The sequence below is a fragment of the Melampsora larici-populina genome, assembly GCF_000204055.1.
Source record: "Melampsora larici-populina 98AG31 unplaced genomic scaffold MELLAscaffold_3, whole genome shotgun sequence".
Classification (NCBI taxonomy): domain Eukaryota; kingdom Fungi; phylum Basidiomycota; class Pucciniomycetes; order Pucciniales; family Melampsoraceae; genus Melampsora; species Melampsora laricis-populina.
Window position 1 is genome coordinate 2,200,176 of NW_006768767.1, and position 21,683 is coordinate 2,221,858.

General features: G+C 41.4%; 2 protein-coding genes across 2 annotated transcripts; one reads left to right on the forward strand and one right to left on the reverse strand.

Moving 5' to 3' along the window:
- Positions 1–7,213: 7,213 nt before the first annotated feature.
- MELLADRAFT_90999 (uncharacterized protein) lies at positions 7,214–8,472 on the reverse strand (the record flags this gene model as incomplete). The annotated part of the gene is made up of 3 exons (XM_007405211.1): positions 7,214–8,046; positions 8,115–8,289; positions 8,359–8,472. 3 exons carry the CDS (start codon positions 8,470–8,472, stop codon positions 7,214–7,216), a joined length of 1,122 nt encoding a protein of 373 aa, XP_007405273.1.
- Positions 8,473–13,293: 4,821 nt separating this feature from the next.
- MELLADRAFT_91000 (uncharacterized protein) lies at positions 13,294–15,736 on the forward strand (the record flags this gene model as incomplete). Its single annotated transcript, XM_007405033.1, has 3 exons — positions 13,294–14,343; positions 14,413–15,671; positions 15,727–15,736. 3 exons carry the CDS (start codon positions 13,294–13,296, stop codon positions 15,734–15,736), a joined length of 2,319 nt encoding a protein of 772 aa, XP_007405095.1.
- Positions 15,737–21,683: the final 5,947 nt, after the last annotated feature.

The following is a 21,683-nucleotide window of genomic DNA, read 5'->3' on the forward strand; positions in this document are numbered from 1 at the left end:
TCTAAGGACAGTCAACAATTTGGGGAAGATCAATAATAACATTTGGTAGCAAAGGAAAGTCTCTTCAAGGGAATGTCACTCTGCAAGAAACACACCTGGTTTATTCATCCACCGTGTATGGTAGAATGTTGCCCCAGGGGCAATGATATTGTAAAGTTCATCACTGGATGAAGCTCTTAGATTACTTGCAAAGTTGGTAGCTATCTCTTTGGCATCCTCCAGTTCTGTCAAATTTCCAAACCTTTTGTAAGCCACACCTTCAGGAACATTTGAGTTCGAGGTTCAAGGACTCACCAGTTGTGGATACAAAAGAAACAATTAAAGAACAAAAGAGTGCAATTGGAAGTAATGTTATCATCATTTTGAGGGCAAGGCTAGAATGAATATTCTAAAGTATGAATATATGTTCTATGAGAAGACTTTGGTACAGATGATGAGATATGAAAGCATTGGATGGGTAAAGGTAGACCATTTTATAGTGAAATTCAAAAAATGTTATGTGTCTTGAGCCTTTTCAAATGAGTAAAGATTTGAATCCTGTCTCGTATGAAGTTTGTGTCACTTAGAGCATCCACAACGGTGCTCGTAAAATGCGGGCTCTCGACAATACAGGCCATGAAAACGCCAAAAACCGGCGCAGCGGACCTCGCAAAATGCGAGGTGGGACGTCGAGAGTCTCCAAATTTCCGTCAAGAGTCTCCAAATAGGGGCACGATAGAGACTCTCGACATCACGTGCACCCCTATATGTGTGAAGTCAAGTACGTATGTGTTTGAGTACAAGCATACAAACAGACTTCAATCGGGGGATCTACGTATATTCAAGTGCTCTGCTGTGCAGACACGCTTTTTTGACCCCCTACATTTGAGAATTTGCTTTGGGGGGTCTGTTTGGGAGCCCGCATTTTACGAGCACTGTTGGAGATGCTCTTATTATTGCTGCGAAACCGATGTCATTTATTAGATTCCGAATGGGACAAGAGATCAAAACAACTCCACAAGAATTTTTTTCATTCTCAATTGGCGAGTATGTATGTAGGCAAAATAATAGCAGACAAAGCCTTGGCAACTGAGCAAAAAAAATTGTAAGACTTGAGCTGCACTGAAATAGAATTGATGAACACGGGACTCGTAGAGATACATATCTAGACACTGGAGATCTGGCACGAAAGGGTCAGCATGCCAGTGACATCTTGCAAGTCTGTTTTGAAGACACGCATGGAGGCCGTGGCAGTGGTCGCTACTGAGGGCCGCGATCGAAAACGCAAATTCCGACTATGGGACCCTGATGATAGAGATGGATCTAAAAGAAGTTTGTCTCAGCGCGATTGCCTCAATGTCATATTGTGGATAAACTCGATCGATTCAAAGCTCGTTATTGGACAAGGTTCTGTACGTCTGCTTGTTCAACCCTCCTACAGTATCCTCAAGCTGATCATCATATACAGTCATTTAAGAAAAGCTTGCCCCAAAATCCCCGCCAATTCCCTCGAGTTTTGCGGGCAATTTGGGGCAAGCTTCTCTTAAATGCCTGTATCCACCTTTTGTCGCGTGGTCCGCTACAAGCCGGAGACTTCTGGAGGCTGTGTCTGCCGATGGTTGCGATCGGGAACCCCAATCGCGTCAATGAAGAACACCGGGTTAAAAATAGACCTGCAAAGATCTCATTTCAGCGTGATGGCCTCAGTTGACAAACAAACCAAATCCGAGTGAGATGAATCACACACGTCCCCATCCGTCTGCTGATCTAGTCAAATGCTTGATGAAATGTGCCATGTACCGAGTAAAAAAACGAATTGTTGTTGATTTCTGGGCGGTCGTTTCATGCCCATACAATACGGGAAACACTCGATCAACCCGGAGTGCAAACCAATTCTATGAATATCTACAAGTATGCAATTAGAGCATCCACTATGGTGGAAGGGTTTTATCGTAAATTTCGCGGTCCCGACCGCGAAATTTGATCATGCGTGTTTTACCTAAGTTGGTAACCGCATGAAATCGACTATGGGATGATGTTAGGTGTGATTTATCGTAGATAAATCACTGTGAATCAATCAGATCCACAGTGGTTTGATTTTGGAACGAGTTAAATAATTAAACTCCCAAAAACCGCCGGTCTCCTTCCAATGCCTACCTATGCAAGACAACAAATCAATGCTCTTTTCGAGTCTATGAACGATGATGAAGAAGAACAAGACCATGATGAAATGATATTCAACTTCCTGTTTGACCGCCCTCCTACGCCTCCTCTAGAAGCCCACACTCGCATTCACATAGATCGAGACCGCGCTCGACGTGCTCAGCAACTGTTCGATGACTACTTTGCACCTAATGCTAGATACGAATCCAAGTTTGAACGTCGATTCCGAATGAGCAAAGACCTGTGTTTAAGAATAATCGAAGATCTACAATTACATGACCGATTCTGGGTTCAAAAACCGGATGCGTGTGGAGTGATGGGACTCACGGTGTATCAGAAGGTTGTCTGCGCTTTAAAACAGCTCACTCTTGGAGTTCCAGCGGATGCAACCGACGACTATGTTGGTATTGGAGAGACAACAGCTATCTTGACTCTCAAGCTTTTCATGAAGCATATCAATGAAATATACGGACCGGATTACCTTCGACCGCCAAATGCTGAGGAGCTCATTCGGATTACGAAAGAATATGAACTACGTGGCTTACCTGGTTGTAAAGGAAGCCTCGATGGTATGCATTGGGCTTGGAAGAACTGCCCACTTGGATGGAGCGGGCAGTTTGAAGGAAAAGAACACACACCAACTGTAGTTCTTGAAGCGGTTGCTTCTCAAGATCTCACAATCTGGCATGCGTTCTTTGGAACGCCAGGTTCGTTGAACGATATCAACGTATTGAACCGATCGTTTCTCTTTGCTGATTTTCTCAAAGGTTAGTTCATTTTTTTTCTCTTTTGAGTTCATAAGTTGATACCTGGCTTGTTCAGGACATGAAGATGAAGTCCATTTCATAGTGAATGGACACGAGTACAAACATGCCTATTATCTCGGAGATGGCATCTATCCAAACTGGCCAACCATTATCAAAGCTCCCCGAGATCGAGAAGCTCCAGCGGCGAGAATGTTTGCTACGGCTCAAGAGGCTGCTCGAAAGGATATCGAACGGGCATTTGGCGTGATTCAAATCCGATTCGCATTCCTTCAAATAGCATGTCGCATGTGGCAACTGGTCGATATGCACGCCGCTATGATGTGTTGTATCGTTCTACACAACATGATAGTACAAGATCGAGGCTCACTCGATCCAGTTGTTGAAGAATACAACTCATTGACACAGATAGTACCAAGAGTTCGAGATCCTGCGGTCGCCAATACACTCGCTGCCTATCTTCAGAACACTCTACTTTTGAGAGACTCAAACGCTCATTCACAGCTTCAGCACGACCTCACAATGGATCTCTGGTTGAAAGCAGCAGGTCAGTAGATTGGTTGATAATAATAACTATTTTGTATTGCCTAAATCATAAAGCTACACTGTATGTACATGAACTATGAGATAGTGATAATAATATACATAGGATTTATAACACCTGCCTATTCATACTTTCGAGCTACTTCTGCCTTCATACTACGTAAGATCTTCTTTGAAAGCTCATCTGGACAATCTTCCTCTTTAGCCTGAGCGATCTCGAGATCCCTTCCTTTGGTTTCACTAATCATGAGACTGTTTGCAATGCGATTTGACTCCTCGCTGGCAGCTGCTCGTCGAGTCGATGCCAAAGTTGATGCCGCCATTGCCTCTAATCGTCCTGATTCATCAACAACTGCTCGCTTAGCATCGAGACGTTGTTTCTTTGCTGCCTTTCCACCCATTGGTCGTTCCCCACTGCCTTCAGGTCGTGGATGATTGACTGATTGGTCTGTGAGAGGATCCTCAGTACGAGTCAAGGAAGGAAGAAGTTCTGGTGGTGGTGGTGGAGGTGGATGAAGTTGTTGATTGATGAGGTGAGGATCCCATTTGGGCTCGTATCGAAGCTTCTGCCAAGCCGCGAGAAATTTGAAAGGATGTTTCTGCTCAGCTTGGTAGATCTTCATCGCGTCGGAAATCCAAGTATCAGGAGATGAACCAGATGGTGGGTCGTGCTCAATACGAGCATAGACACCAGAGAACTTCTGGGTTTGTGGATTCATTACTCGCCACCTGAGGGAAGAAAGTTTGTCAGAGCTTGGTTTCTAGACGCTTTGATTGAATTGAGTACGCACTGTCCATTGCACTGCTTGGCTGTTCGAGTTGTGACCGAGTGAGCCTTGAAATGCTCTTCAATAGCTTTGAAAAAGGCGTCCCCTTTCATGTTGTTCGAGTGCTCTGGTCGAGTGCTTGTGGCAACCCAAGAGACAGCTAGTTGTTCCTGCTCGGGTTCACTCCAGTTGACACGAATCTGGCTGTCGGGCTCTGGTGTTTGTGTTGTTGTGTTTTGAGACGGTGGAACAGACATTGAAGTGATGAATCTAGAGGTTTTTGGAGTGACCTTTGGAAGAGAGACGAAGTTTTGAACAACAGCAGAGTACAGCGTATGGAATTTGGATGGATGGATGTGTGCTGTTGACCAAAATGATGCGTCAAATCCTACAATAATCCGTGCTTCAGGCTTGTGTACATTTACACAAGCTTGAAGCATGATTTGATGCAATTGTACGGACTGCAAGTCTAAAACAGGTCCATAGTGGACCTGTGTATAATTTAGCGTCAAAGTTACGATAAATCACTTGGTTACAGCACCCATAGTGGATGCTCTTAGGGTATTCAAACCTGCGCAAGAATAGTGCAAGACCGCTGTGCAAGATCCGTGCAAGATCCGTGCAAGAAATTCTTGCACGGATCTTGCACTATTATTTTTTTCACAACCCCATCTGGTTACAGCGCAAGCCAACACCTTACCTACCATCATGCCACGTGTCTCATCTCGAAGACAAATCATTCGATCACTCAAGCAACTCGCCAATCAAGACAACCGTTCCAATTCTCGCAGTCTTGTCCTACGTGCAAGGCAAAAGGTTGTCAGCAGCTCATCTCTCGGTCTATCCAACTTCTGCCAGCTACTGCAGCTTCCACAAATTCAATCCGTGTTGAATCTTGATCCTCATGCGTGTGTGGCTCTATGGGTTTTCTTCCAACGGCGAACCCGACACCGATTACTCAAATCAAACCAACCTGAATATCAAGTCGATCCGGCCTTATGGGCAGTTGCGATCGATATGATCGAGCGCAAGCGATATTTTGAAAGAAGGCGTCGCGAACCTCGGGGACATCCTCTGACAATGTTCAATAGGGTCTGGGCTGCACGCGATGCAACCTTTTTGAGGCTGGTATGTTTGTTTATCTATATGTTGTTGTCTAAAAGATGAATGTTGAGCTCACCTGATGTAACACTAGGCACGAATGAGTCGTTCTAGCTATTTAACCTTGCTTAATAAAATTGTGTCCTGTGACATATTTGAGAATCAATCCACTGCTGCGCAGGCCCCAATCGAGCTTCAATTACTTGTCACTCTGGCCCATCTTGGACTTTCTGGAAACGGGGGTGGAATTGGGATACTTTCGCATGTTTTCGGCATCTCGGGTAAGCTTCTTCTACACTTAAGGACATGTTTTGAGGGTATTTGATGACTTAATTTCACTATCTTTGTGTTTTCAGAAGGGAGTGTTGAAAATTTCACGTGGAGATGTGTAGTTGCGATCATTCGAATGGAAAGGGAATATCTTTCTTGGCCAACACCCGAGGAGAGAGTGAAGATTCGAAGAGCTGTTGGCGCAAACAGCCCTTTCAAAGGTTGTGTCGGGTTTGTGGATGGTACATTGATACCACTTGCCTTTGGTCCTCCAAAGTGCAAGGAGGACTATTGGACCCGCAAATATATCTATGCGGTCAACTCGATGCTTATATGTAATCATGAACGGAGGATCATTTTTGCTCGCCATGGATGGTGTGGCAGTGTTCATGACCAGCGAGTCATGCGCACATCTTCAGTAAGATCAAGCTTACTCCATCAATCTTACACATGTATGATTTGATTCACTTTGCTGACGAAGAAATATATCGTTTCCGCCAATTTCTAGATGTGGTCAGACCCAAACAACTTTTTCTCTCAAGGAGAGTATCTCCTGGCGGATTCCGGTTACAGCTCCAATTCTTTCATCATTCCAGCATTTAAACGTGTCGGTGGTATTCCCCTGACTCCTGAGAAGATGGCTTTTAACAGAGTATTAAGCGAATTACGTGTGGTTATCGAGCATTGTAATGGTATGCTCAAATCACGATGGCAGTCTCTGAAAGACTTACGGTTGATATTAAAGGATGAGAAATCGGTCAAACGTCTAAACGCTTGGATATCAGCCTGTTGTATCCTGCACAACTTCCTTTTGGATCTGAATGAACGATCCAATTTCCAGTATCAAGTCTCAACTCCTATTGACCCCGAGGACCCATTAATCTTGAATGAGATATTAGAAGATGATAATGAAGATGCACGCATCCGTGTGTTTCGTCTGTTTTGTGAATCATTATAAAACATTTGGCTCGATTGTTTTCTTTTTTTAACTCATTTGGTAGTTTTGTTTTAATTTTATCTGAAATGGTGTACTTGTCCATTTGTTTTTCATCTAATCGATTCGGTCTGAAATACAAATGATCTTATATTGAATTATTTCATGTTTCTAATCAAAAAGAAAAAGGAACACAACACGGAGCCATTTCCACAAAAAGAACATGAAAATATTTCAAAATATTTTTTTTTTTTTGCCAAGTTCTTCAACTCTTTAAGCAAAAAAAAGAAGAACGCAACACCGAGCCAAACGCAAACCGACTTGTTAAACTGAGGCAAACTAAAAGGAAAAACATAATCTTTCTCGTTGTTAATGAGGCTAACTAAGGTAGATAACTAAACCGAAGCCGAATCAAATGAGAACATAACAGAATTGGAAATTTTTGATGAGTTACCTCTACAAAAATAAAAAAGAATCAGACTTCTTAAGCATTTAATGGGTCTACACTAACACAATTCTAAAAAAAGAAATTTAAAATCAAGAAATAAGAATCGATTCATGAGACAAGTTCTGAGCTGATATTCAAATCGATCCTTGAGATTCTCCTTCCAGGTCCCCTATCAGCGGCATTGGATAAGCTGGTCAGATTTGGCGAAACTCAAAAAGAAGAGATGTTGCTTGTATCACTTACTTCAAATTTGATCTTCAGCCTCCTCTACTTCCTTTTTAGCTTCCTCAATTGAAAAACCCAATGCCTTGTATTTGGCCAACATAGACAACTTACGTTCACTCCTGGCGGTGATGAGGTCTTCACGACTGCGAGCCAACTGAGATCGTGAAAGTTCAAGCTGAACTCGATCTTGTTCAAGTTTAAGTTGAGATCGTTGAGCACGTTCAGCGGTGTCTAAACCATCATTTGCTCCTGAAAGGTGACGTGCAACTGCATCAGCCAGTTTAGCCTGAGTTTGGATCTCTTCCTTTTGTGCTTCTTGCTCTGCCTTCATATACTTTTCCTCAAAATTCCATCGCTCTTTCTCTAGCTTGTTCTTCTCAGCTTTTTCTTCTCGTGAGGGTAGGTGAGATGCTAGGAGTTGTTGTACATCTGAGGCCGAGCTGGAGGTCGACTTTGCTCCTTGATTATTGAATTGAAGTGAGTTGGGACGTTTGGAGGGCCGGCCAGGTGGGCGGCCACTCCCTCCTTTCTTGTTTAAATTGTTTGGTGTAGGTGAACCTTGTCGGTTTTGTGAAGCTGAAAAAGAGCCGGGACTGTCATCTACAATCTGAGTGATTGCTTCATCTAGGTCAAGAGGACTTTCCCAAGGAGTCGTTTCAATTTCATGGCTTTCGTGTGTTGAGGATACGATGCTGATCGGAGACTGATTGCGTGCACGCTTTGTAGAAGGAAGAACAGTCTCTTCATCTAAATGATCCCCACTTTCACGAACTGCCTGGGGTATGACGTTAGTCCGTGTTGACATGAAAGGTAGGAGATCATAGTAATAAATCGAATGTTGGAACAAGAGCTCTAGATGAGGGTGAGAAAAGTGCATCAGTAAGTTAAGTATGATCGGCTGTAGATGAAAAGGTACATACGGTCAAACTTCGATTTAGTTGTTTGCTGAATCGCCTTCCACTCATCACTATCAGATGAGTAGCCCATCTCGGATTTCTCTGTTTGAGCTTGTTGCTCAAAATCTTCCAAAATACCTTGTCCAGTTCCACTGCGAAAGTCTTGAGCAAGCGTGAAGCCTGCTTCAAGTGTACGTATCTAAATCAAATCCTCATGTACATCCTTTAGCCAACATTTTAAATGTAGAGAGCTTTGAAATTGACCTACCTGGGTCTCTACACCTTTCCCATCTCGTCTTGATAAACCTTGCTCAGCCAAGTACTCAGAAATCTTCTCACCAATGTCTTTCTTGCTGTAAATTGTTCGTGTGTTGGTATCCATCTCTCCCTTCCACCAATCATAACGTGTACCGGTTGTAGTTGCAGTTCCCAACCATTCAATTATCAGAACAATAGCACTCTTCCCCTCAGAATTGAGTTCAGCTTTCCACGAAGTATTTTTTTTTCATCATTTGATTCTTTTGATTCCGTAGTAGGTTTTTGTGTTGTGTTTGAGATCTTCCTCCTCGTATATTTACGCTTCTTCTTTGGTGCATCAGCACTCGGACCTTCGTGAGCCAAAGAATTTGAAGGAAGTGTTTGAGAGACATCCATAGTATTTGAATTAGATCGGGATAAGCTCCAGCCAGTTGCATTTACCGAAGGTGGGATGAGTGCAAGCTGAAGACCTTGGTGAGGGATCGGACTTGGGCTTTGAACCCAGTTGGCCGGAGATACGATTTGCAAGGGGGAGGTGGAAATGGTTGAATTGGAAATGTGCGGGGATAGTACTTGAAGGTTTGGATCGAGATGTATGGGAGTTAGGTAGGATTGACCTGCAGGCGGAGGAGGATCAGCCATTGCTGTATGTATCTTATGGCTTTGCGTGATCTTCAGGGAAAAAGAGAGTGAACTCTAAGACTATTGGCCTCAGTGCCCTGGTTGCAACGGGGCTTTGTTATGTCAAGATATGTAAGTCTTAAGTCTGCAACTTTTGTGCAAGTATTGTGCAAGATGCTAAAAAAACTTGCACAAAAGTTGCACAAAAGTTGCACGGATTAATTTCTGAGGTTTGAAAACCCTAAATAAAACAAAGCTGGAGTGGAGTGCACAACATACATTCTGACACTCCGTCAAAAAGTGCACGCGTCCGCAGTCACTGGACATGCGCGTGCACCCGGTGACACTGAGACCAGACAGGCGCCGCATTCCGGCTTCAGATGGCTTGAGGAAGATTCATCCTGTTGTCCATATGTATGCACAGGTTCTTCTCCCTCCCTCCCTCCAGCAAGTTGTTCCTTTAGATCCAACCTATACTTTGTAGCCTATAATACGTACACAAACAGTCAAACCGGAAACTATGTAATCCTATTCCCAATACATCTTCATCTCTTCCTTTTTCCAACAACAGATGAGTTCTGAATTCAGATGTGTTAATGGCTTGTGACACATCATTCAAACTTGGCTTATTGACTCCCCTGATTAGGGGTACACAAACATCTCAACCCAACCTTAAAAACCCATCCAAAAAACCCGTGCCAACCCGATTGATTTTGAGTTTTTGGCACTAAAAAATCCAAAAATCAATTGGGTTGCCATGGGTTTTATTAGGTCAGGTTGAGATGTTTGTGTACCCCTATTATAGAATTTAGAGGTCTGGACTAATCTTACCGTGTACGACACAGTGATTGTAAATTGTTTCTCATGTTGTGTTTGAATCAACTTACACATGTCAGGAAAGACACAAAGGACAAGGAACAGGAATGAGGTGATCATTGATGATCATAGACAAGAGCGGAACAGAAGGAACTGGCTTTGGGAGAGGGCAGTTTTTTTAAGCTATTCCACTTGAAATCCCAAATCCATATCATTAACTCAGTTATGAAATGTTCAGATGCGAATGAAAGTTATCAAGATGGTATTGATTATCCTTTGTTTGAAGGGTAAAACTCATTCAGCCAGGTGTTCTGAGGGAGGGCAACAGAATGAAACTAAATTTGAGCCCAACAGGTAATGTAGTCTTAGCCAATGTAGAACTGACCAATCCAATAGCGCTGAACTTGCAAGAAGTTGGGGCTAAAAGGAGGACATCTATCAGTGCTAATTTATAAAGAATGAGTGTGGTATTGAGCTGGTAAACACAGCCACCCTCTTGATGGTTATGGATCAATCAGGCTGAATATCAGATCTGAGTTTCTGAAAGTTATTTTTGACTAAAATGCAAAAGCCTGACATAGCTCACAAAAGGGTCATATATCCTAGGTGGGACATCATCAGAATCAACAGTAACACACATGTGATGATGAGCTTGAGGTTCAGAAGCACCACTCACACTTCACTACACTAAGAACTTGGGCAGTTGAGAATGAGCCTACAAGAGAAACATCTCAGGTGACATTCACAGTTTGAAGGTGGTGTGTCAAGCAAAGGGCCTACATCTATGCTTGTTAGAGCCAGGTTGTCTGGGGTCCAGTGTAAAACTTTTGGTGTCAGTATGAGGAGCTCTGCATGAGGTCATCAAATTGAAAATCCTGACACTTTCTGCTTGTTTATGGTTTGATCAGGTTGAAGATCAGCTTTCAGATTCTCAAAGCTCAACCTGAGCATTCAGCCCACAAATGGAAGAGGCTGTCATAGCTCACACCAAGAGGTAAGCTGTACTAGTTAGGAAGTCATCAGCACTAATATTCATTATAGCACAATGCAGACCCTACCCTTTCATCACTCCTCTCCAGTGAGCGCAGAGTCTAGAGCAAAAGATATTCCATGATGTAGTGTGCAAGTTTGACTTTCAAACAACCAATGGAATCATTATCACTGGAGCTAGCTATCCACACAATTCTGGCTTCTTGTGACATGTTATTCCAGAGTTTCAAAAGACACTGTAAGATGTACTCCAAAATCATAGCTCACACTATACAATGATAGAGTTATATGCATATGCTTACTTCCTCGGAAGAAACGACAAGATTGTTATAGTCTTAAGTTTTGGTACCTTGTGCTCTTTTTCAACTGTCACACTGAATGAGGGCTTCCCATCCTTCATGAAGTGAAGATTAACATTTTTCATGTCAATGGCGTGGGAAAAACCTATGTCGTGGAAATAAGACAGCATCAGATGTCCAGCTCGTATCTCCCCTGATATCATTGTGGAAACCTCACTGCTGCTTACTAGATTCGATTGAACCTTTCAAATATGTGTAGGCGCCTTCATGCACGTCACCTAGGAAATCTGATAGTTGACAAAATATTCGACAGATTTGAGGAACATCACATGAAATTTGGTATCAAAAGAAGGCATGATCAAGGAGAGGTTCACTATCACTACAAACAGACCTTTTCTGTTTGTTTTCTTTCCAGGACAAATGATTTTCACCTCACGATGAAGAAGAGCATCAGGAGATTCATCTTGTTTTGCCTCTCTGTATAAATGCTTTGCAAAACAGTCAGTCAAAGCTCTGGCATCCTGTAGACCTGTCCCGATCCCAGATCATTTGTAAGCTGCACCTCTAGAAACGGTTGAAAATAAGTTTTCAGAACTAACCATGCAGACCTGAGGAGACAGAGGAAACAAGAACCAAAAAAAGCAGTGCGCTTGGAAAAATATATATATTCATGTTGAGGGAAAGACTAGGGTAGAATTCTCAAGTGTGAAATTAATGGTGTGAGAAGGATTCGTCACGAACAATGAGATCTGAAAGTGTTGGATGGGACAAGTCTTTTGTCGGGTGGCCGGGAACAACTCGGAGGCTGGCGAGGGTTGCGATCGAGAAGGCTAATAAAGTTAATGAGAGTTTGTCGGTAATCACAGATTCACCAGCAAAATGTTTGTCTCAGCGCGATGGTCTCAATGTCATATTTTAAAGATGAAGACGATCGAACAACTTGTAAAAGCTCATTCGTGTATAATGTTTTGTACGTCCGCCCGTTGCGTACCCCTGGGCAAAACTCTCCAGCTGATCATCATGTTTTAACCTTTTGTCGGGCGGGCCGAGCTTGGGAGCTGCTTGAAGCGGTGTTTGATGAGGCTATAGCGATCGAGAACGCAAATGAGGACCATGAGAGCTCATGAGAGCGTATGAACAATTTCAATTCCACCACCCGATCATCTCAGTCCGAGGGCCTCAGAGTCTTCGTTGAGCTCTTGGTTGTTTCGACTTGGTCAAGTCAGCTGTTTCAAGGAATACAGTCAACTCCCTCTAAGTTGATATCCCTATAAGTGCATAATTCTCTATCTGCATAGGATTTTTTGCCGCCAAAAAGGGGTTTTCAAGCCAAAATGAGGTCTATAAGTGCATATTCCTTTAAGTGCATGAAAAAACCACCCGCCAAACTGTATGTAATTAGAGGGAGTTGACTGTATATTCTCTGAATGATGAATCAAGCCGGAGTAATAACCAGGGATGCAGGTCAGGTGCAGGGCGCGTGATTTGTGCGCCCAGAGAGCAGGAGGCGCGGGACGCGCCGTTTGAGTAAAAAAACATTGGAAAAATTCTTTTCAAAAACAGAAACGAGGCTGTTAGCGATGCTTGGACTCTTGGACACTAGTCTCTAGATGACAGATTGGATGATCAGTTTTACCAGAATGGTTTAATGAAATGACCTCCATGTGTGGATCCAGGGGTCCAGATTGAAGTTCTTTCTGGGTTTTTGAGGTATCAAACGTCTATGAGCACAATATTCATAGCTAATCCAACTATCTTCGCTGACAACCGCAATCCATATCAACAGTTTCTAACCAACATTTGATAAAACATTTTCAAACACTTGGATTGAAAGAGAAGTTCAAGTTGAGTTCGATTAGGTTCGATTCCAAAGTACTTAAGTGATAGATAGCCAAGGTTTTAAATCAGATTGATAATTAGTCTTAAGTACATAATCTTGGTTAATAATTGGAGGGATCGAATTGAATTGACTGTTGACCGTTGACTGTCCTGTTGACCAACGACAACTACTACTCCTTCTTCTTCTCAATCAAAGTTCAAAGTATTCAGCAAGAAAATAAGAAAACAAGAAACGAAAGGTACGAAAGAAACTCCAACAGAAAAGAACACAAATCGATATCACTATCAACGAGAGAACAAATTAAATTAATATCAAAGTCAATCGAGTGTAATTAAATACGAAATCAAAGAAATTGTTCATTGTGTCAACATTTATTAACATGGGACAAGCTCAATCAAGTCAACAACATCATCAACAACAACATCAACATCATCGTCGTCATCGTTCATTCTTAGGATATCATCATCGAAATCAAACATCAACTTCATCTAGATCAACTTCAGCTTTGACTAATGGATCCACTTCCACCAATAATACTAATCTAACTAATAACTCAAATCATCAAATCCTTTCAATCTCAGGATCGTCTTCATCTCCTATTCATCATCAATCTAACCATTCAATCTCAATCAATCAATCTAATCCAAATCAACATCATCAGCCTAACAATCAAATCAACCTCAATCAATCTAGAAATACTAATAGATTCTTACCTTTACATTCTATTCTCAAACGAACGCATCGTCGTTCAACCACTGCTGAACCTCCAACTTCAACATCTTCAATTTCACAACAAACTTGTTTAAACTCAGGATCATCATCGCCCAACTCTTCATCTGTTACCCCTTCCTCATCAATTCCAACCAGTTCTAGTCATCCTCGTCATCATAGAAGACCATCTTGGAACACCTTTCTAAGACACTCATTCTCTCCTAGTCGATCATCTCATCGATCATCTATACCTCGTTTTGATACTCCTGTCTCAACTCCTGATCAAACTCATCATCGAAAGCAGTCCAACTCCCAAGCCTTACCTCTCATCGATCTACAATCTCCACTCCCTTCTCTCAACTCAACTATAACTACCATTCAATCATCTAATTCTAATTCTAATTCTAATTCACCATCTACTTCTGATATCATTCCAAACAGCTCCACTACTTCATCACCTTCAATCTTAACTGATTCTCATCTCATTCAAGATCAAAAAGAAGATCTTCCATCTCACTCTTCAATTTACCCTAACACTCTCACTTCACTTCATTCGCATTCTACTACTACTGATCACTTATCATCAGCTCTCTCTTCATCTAATCCGCACCTCACCAATAACACTCTTTCTTCTTCACCATCTTTGGAACATGTTCATGAAGAACATGAACATAATGAGGAAACAGGTCTGGGACTTGACCTCTCCTCAACACAACAGGTACGTGAATTCAGCTATCCTATTTATTGATTCATCCTTGACTTGTTTGTCCCATTTCTCTTTCATCAGAACGAAGCTATACCTAATCTCGACACGCCAACGGCTACAACGGCCCGTCCGACATCTGGGGTCCAAGTACCTACACGAAGAATATATGTACAAGGGATGGTGGTCGCTAGGAACGTACCTGATCAATCAATACCCAACCCACCAGCTCGTCCTTCAGAGCAAGCTGAACGTCCTCAAACTTTAAATCAGGATGAAGTGATTTCTAGTACGGTATCCGATGATCAGAATCAAGAATCAACCAATCAGACAACCAGTAGCAACCCATCAAGCGTGTTGATCGAACAAGCTACCATGATTTCTCGACTTTTATCTGTTGCTGCAGCTGCGACTGCTTCTTCTCTGCTACCAAACTCGATTAACCCAGATGGAACGAATATCTCTAACGCTACCCCTCCTCTGAGTCCTAGTCCCATGACAACGAATGCTGAACAAGTTGAACTACATGGCGGATTACAAAACACATTAAGAGACGCTTTGAGGGTTGCTTTTGGTAGTGCATTGATGAATGGAGTGTCTCCCACCCATCAAATCCCTATCCCTACACCTGTACCTTCTTCTCCAATGACACCTGCTCCTTCAACTCCAATTGATCGTACCATTCATACCGGAAGTAGAATCATGAGACGCTTAGGATTACAATCATTACTTAACAATCGAAATGGCGAAGAAGAAGAACCAGATACAACACTAGAAGCTGAAACCGATCATAGTTTTGAAAACTTTTTGAGTTCATTACAAACAGATGTAGGAGACGCAATCTTAGAAGCACTAGGAGGAAATAGAAGAGAAGAAGAAAGTGAAGATGAAACGTTTAATTTTTTTAGAATGCATCGGTTTGAGAATGGGGTAGGAGGAGAAGAAGGATTGATACCTGTTTTATTAGTGGGTGTGAGATCAGCTTCACCTAATCTTAATCAAAGGGGTGGTAGAATTGATGAAGATGAAGAAGAGATACAAAATCAACAAGAAGATGATGATGAAATGTTTGAAGGACTCAGAGAGTTGTTTGAGGAAACCGATCACGAAGTACCTGAAGAAGACGATGAGTTTTGGGTGGATGAAGATGAACAAAGACATAATGAAGAAGAGGAAAGTAGAGAGAATAGATTAAGTGACTTGTTGGAACCAAGTGACCCATCATCAGTTCCTTTATCACCACCCTCAATAGATCCTTTACCAACCACACAAGTACCCTCGTCGCCTCCTCAAGAACCAAGATCTTGGTTAATATTCGTTTTAGCAGGACTTTATCCTCCATTGTAAGTGTCATCTTGTTAATCTAACATTTTGTTAAAATTTGGAAAATTGAATTAGTTCTTTTTGATAAAAACATAGGCATCCAATCTTTAATACACCAACCGAATATATTCCAGAAGGAAACCAACAATTAGGAGAATCAGACTCAGAAACTCGAAGAAATGTACAACATAATAATCGATTGGATTATGAAACGATGATGAGATTAGCCGAATTGATTGGAGTACATAAACCCATGACGGTTACAGCAAATGAAATTGAAAATGCTGATTTAACTTTGGTTCAATTTAAACATGAGATTATTCAAAGAGTTTTGAGGGATGGTGATGTGTTGGAAAATACTATTGAGAAATGTTTAAGTAAGTTTTTGAGATAAAATTGATCTTTTTTTTGTTTTTCTGGGGATGGGATTTGAGATTTTTTTTTTGGACTTTTTTTAGTTTGTTTAGAAGATTATGTTGAGGATGAAACATTAAGATTATTAAAATGTAAACATTTGTTTCATAAGTGAGTCACTTGATTTTTCTGTCCCTGTTTTGAAAAGTTGTCAACTTTGATCAATTTCAACTAATGATCTTTGTTTTTTTTCAATTTCTTAGGAGTTGTGTGGATCAATGGCTTATGACAGGTAGTGCTACTTGTCCAACTTGTAGAGATATAGCTGTCTGATGAAAGAACAAAAAAAACAAGAAACTTGATTTTTCCTTTTTTTAGAAAAAAAATCCAGAACTCAATTTTTCTTTTTTTCTTTTTTTCTTTTTTTCTTTTTCTCTCATTTTGTGTTCTTCTCTTAATTTTTTTTCCAAATTATATATGTTTGTTGGTTTTTTTGTCATTCATTTCTTCAACTAAGTATGTGTTAGTTTTTTTTGCCTGTTTTGAAAAAAATGTGTTTGTGTGAATGTTTTTGTGTGTGATTGTGATTGTGATTTGTACCTTGATATATTATTTTTAGATTAAACGTTATATAAGTCTTTTTGAAAGGTGAAAAGAGGAGGGAAGGGGATGGTATGCTACAGTAGAGGATTATTATATGATGTAAATGGAAAATTGGTTAAAACAATTTAGGGACTCTATCTTCTTGCTCTTTTTTTTATTTTGTAATCCATTTGTGCGTTTCCAAACAAAAACTATAGAGATTTGTTTTAAAGAAATATGATATCACTACTCTTTTGAATCTTTCTCTTCTTATAGAAATTGGCAAAAGTTTGTATGATGTTTCTTTTCTTTTGGTTACTTGATAGGGTTTGCCCAGATTACAAAAGCTTTCATTGATAGGGAAACAGAGTGTTATAGGAATTCAACCCTTGGCCATGGATTATGTAAACCTGAATTGTGTGGTCGACCATTGAATTTCATGAAGACTATGTTTCCTTCTGAGTGTCAAGGTCATACCCAATTTTTTTGGGAATATTTGCAGAAAAGATATATTTTGGGATAGAGACAATTTCTACCTGACCACTTTTTTCAACAAAAAGGTATATGATTGGAATTGTTATGATCAGAAGATTTCAGGATTTCTCTATTTATAACTAAAACCTCTTAAACTCCCTTACCATATTTTACCTTCTTTCAAGTGAACCTTGTGGCTTGAGAAGCCTCATTCCCGCATGATTTGGGATTTTGTGTGGTGCAGCCTGGACACCACAGTTCAGAAAAGTTGTCACCGATTCACCACCAATTTCTTGCGTTTTGCAGGAAAATTTGGTCAATCTTTTGTACAGCTGTTTCAACGTAGATTGATCTTTTTTTGAAAATCTCATCAATGTGAAAAACCCGGGGTTTGCCTCTCACTTGGTTTTGTCTCTTGGCTTATTGGAAGAATACAGAAAAATTAAACCTGTATGGCTGCTACAAAGACAACTTCCTCCAAAAGAAAAAGTTGTCAATCTTTCTCCTCCAGTGCCATGTACAAATACAGCTGATGCACAGCACAGCATAGCTGTAAATAGACTATGTTATCTGGATCCAACAACATCATGTACCATCCACACTGGTTTGTTTGTCTATCTTCTCAATCCCAGTTCAATCCCCAACCAGAACCAGGGCATAGCTTTGGCCCCCCCAATACCACCACTGTCTTGACTCAAATTCAAACATTGGAACACCAGTTGCCTTCCTATGTTTGGGCCATCTCTTTCACCAACTGCTTCCAGCAAGAAAACCTCTGCACTTGATTTATCCAACAACAACTTCACTGCTTTCTTGATTAACATAGGATGGTGGCCTCTTTAGCCAGTTCCCCCCATAAAGAAGCCAGAAATTGTCAAAAGTAGCAATAAATTTCCGTCATTTTCAATCAGAAATTGCAGTGTGGACAATCAAAAAACTCTTGTGTTCATTTGTTGGTTTCTTTCTCTCTTTCTATTTTCTATCTTTTCATGATTTTTATTTCATCACTTACATTGTTATGTTTGGAATGTCTTTTGAGACCGCCCACCAACAACCAAATTGACACAATTTTGGCACCCTGCACTATACAAAGCTTTACTTGAGCTTTGCATCTGCGCAGCAATCTTGTACTCAATTACCAAAATTTGGCCAGGAAAGCTGCTATGGCTCTTCTGAGACACCTTTTTATGGATGCAAAGATTTGCATCATTAAACAAAGCGGTCAGAAGAGGGTATAAATTTGCCAAAAAATCCATTATTCATGAGCAATAGTGGCTCTCAAACCTGCCCCAGTTTCAAAAAAACCAGTTGACCCAGTTGTTTTTTGGAAGTAACTTTGTGTATCAAGTTGACATTTGTTGAAAGCTCCCAGCCAAAAATTCCCCTGGGGCAACTGGGTTTTTTGAAACTGGGTCAGGTTTGAGAGCCACTAATTTTCAGACAAACTTGGGCAGTGAAGAGACTGCATAAAAATGGAGAGCATAGCACAGATTATAAATAAGAATGTTGGTATAGACGGCATAAGAAAAGGACATTGTAGTAAAAAACCATCAACAATCAAAAAAGAAAGACTGATGTGAGATCAGAAAAATAGGGAAAAAACAAGAACACAATAAAGTGAATAGGTTGAAGAAGCTAGGCATCTCCCTCATTTGAAGCCATTAAGTATTTGCCACCTTTTTTTGAGATGTAATCCAAAACCTATTGTACCGTGCTGGAAAGCAAGGTAGATAAACACCTTGCCGGTTCCACATGCAACCAACATTTTTGGGGGGCTGTGATGCAGTACCTACAACTCAAGATTGGTCAGACAGGTGTTTAAGAACCACATATATCACCTTTTCACCTACCAAAAGAGCATTCTTCAAGTCAAGACAAAGATTTTGGTGGATGTAAACAATGTTTTGAGTCAAAATGAGGTTATTGGAGGACATAAAAAGTGATCGTGTGGGCGCACCTTTGAAGCAAAAAAACATCGAAAACATGAAAAAATCTTTACAGAAACAGCAATCCAGGCTGTGATGAAGGTCAAACACAAATGGGGATGTGAAAAAAGCTGTTTCAAGTCAGTATGACCACACTTTTAGGATAAAAATCACCGAGAATTTTTGTTCAAGAACTATTTAAGTGTCTCCAGACTCAGATGAGCAATTGATAGCAGAAATTTCCCAAGTGTCATGTAGTGGGTGTGGTGTACGCGCCTGGCGTGGGCGTCGCCGCACACATCTTTTTAGGTGTGAATTGGAGTGGGCGCGCCCATGAACCAAAGCATGTGATCTATGAGGTTTTCAGCTATCACACACCTTCAAATCATCTCTGATGAATCAATATGTGTTTTGGGTACCACCCCACACCATCTTCTTCCAGTCATGGAAGCATTTACGTCTGGATTGACAGGTACCCTAACAACAAAATTTTGGAATACATCTTATTGCAACACATGTTGATTGGTTTTTTTATTGATTTGGTTGATTTCTGTTGCACTATTGCTGATAAAGTTGTTTATAGGGTGTTTATATGAGAGTATCAATATTTCTTGGGATGTAGAAGATGTGGTTGATGAAGCATCATCAAAAAGGTGACTCACTTTTGTATATTTTTTGCACCTCTTGCACCCTTGGCCAAAATGAGGGCGCGCCCAGGCGCGTACTTTCTCTCAAGCTTGCGCCCACCACTTGACCCAAGCTTGAAAGTTAAACGGACTAAAATTACAATTTCATAGGCTTCCTCTAGCCCAAGATTAGTCCCAAGAAGACCTTCTACGCTTCAGATTATACAAGTCTTGCATATGGGCACGCCACCCCCTGTTTTGAGACATATTTGACGCGCCCTTCGGCGTGCCGAATGCGCCGCGCCCACCACCTGACATTTGAGGCTGATTTAGCAAGTCCAGAATACTCAAAGGCTTGTGCAACCAGGTAGCAGCTACTATCCACTACGCACCCCTTTCTGACACGCAGGCATTGGAAGATGTAGTCCAACCGTGAGACCTACACCAGTGTACAGCACAATACCGAAATCGCTACGCAACACGATGAATTTTGACCCCCCGGGCGTTGCGCAGCGCAGGCTGCGCTGTCAGGCGCAACGCAATGCTCCGCTATATATATATATAAATTCTCTCGCCAGGTTGCGGAGCGCTCACAGCGCAATATTGTGCTATATTGCGCGCAATATAGCGGGGCTTTTGATTGCGCCGCAATATCGCGATCTAGTGCGCAAAATTGCGATCTATTGCGGCGCAACGGCCGGTAAAAACAGTTTGATGGCAGAAAAAAAGAGAAAAGAAGAAACAACAAGTGACCATTGATAATAAAAAGGACAAAGAGAAAAACAAATGACCATTGAAGAATAAAAATGAGAAAATTTTGAGGGCTTTGGCTTTGCCTTTGGTTTCGATGTTGCTGGTCCTTGGTCCTTGGACTTCTTGTTCACAGGACCTGCTGGTCGAGGTGATACACTTCCACCAACAAGAAGCTCGGGGTTGGATGATTCAACTTGAGGTGTAAGTGATGAAGAAACGGCGGTATGTGAGTCTTTTGGGGGAATCACAAACCCTTGTTGTCGGCGATCAGGGCTTGGTGGTTGCAGGGTTCTACCGGATGACGGAACTTGAAGTGAAGACTGTGATGAGCTTTTGGAGGATACCATCGTAATATAACTTTGGAAAATAATTCAAAAAATATCGAACAATGTCGTTAGAAAGTTTTCTGAACGAAACGAACAAAGTGAAAGGTTTTATACTACACCCACCTTATGAAAATAGCTTGGTTAGCTGAACCACAGGTAAGCCGTGAAAACGCCATCGGTTTCGAGTTGTGAAGGTGAGTGTAGAAAGTGTCAAATAACTGAATGTGATTGATTTTTTGAAGGGAAGGTACTGAAGTTGAAACACAAAATGGATAAGTCGGTGGGCGCCCTACACCCTCTCTGGTCGATCTGGGTACAGGGTAATCCTCCGCTATATAGCAGATAAACCCTGGCCCCGGCCCGTTGCGGAGCGCTCACTCCGCCATGGGATTTTCCAATCCCAAAGTGCGGAGCGCAGGCCCCGCTATACATAGTGGACCCGTTGCGCAGCCACAAAACCGCTCCGCAACCGCTCCGCGATCGCGAAAAATCGCGGAGCGATTGCGGTATTGTACAGCATGCGCAGACTCTTTATTCAGCAACCATCCACAAACAAATCTGTATTGAGCCTTCCCAAGCTTTTTGTTTAGCCGCTCACTGTTCACATTGCCAACTGAGTTCACAAAGATCATATGTATTCTTTGAGTAGCTTTTATGGCACCAAAAGTCTCATTGACAAGATTGAATCAATCACCTTAAACTTATATTTTTTGAGGCACGTTTAATCAAAATAGTTTCCATGTCATAAGCAAGGTCAGTATATAAGAGCTTTGAAGCGTCAATGTTTCAAAGAAAATCACTTTTGTGGTTCAGCTTAATTACAATCTAGTTGATTACAACTTCAACTTGTTTTATATGATCTGTTTAAGCTGTCTAATCCGTTTACTGAGTAAAATCAATGCATTATGATCAATTCCCCCAACCTCTTAGCAACTCCCATAGGGTTTGAGGTGATGGATAGATGTTGTCTGTCCGTACCAGTGGCAATCTGA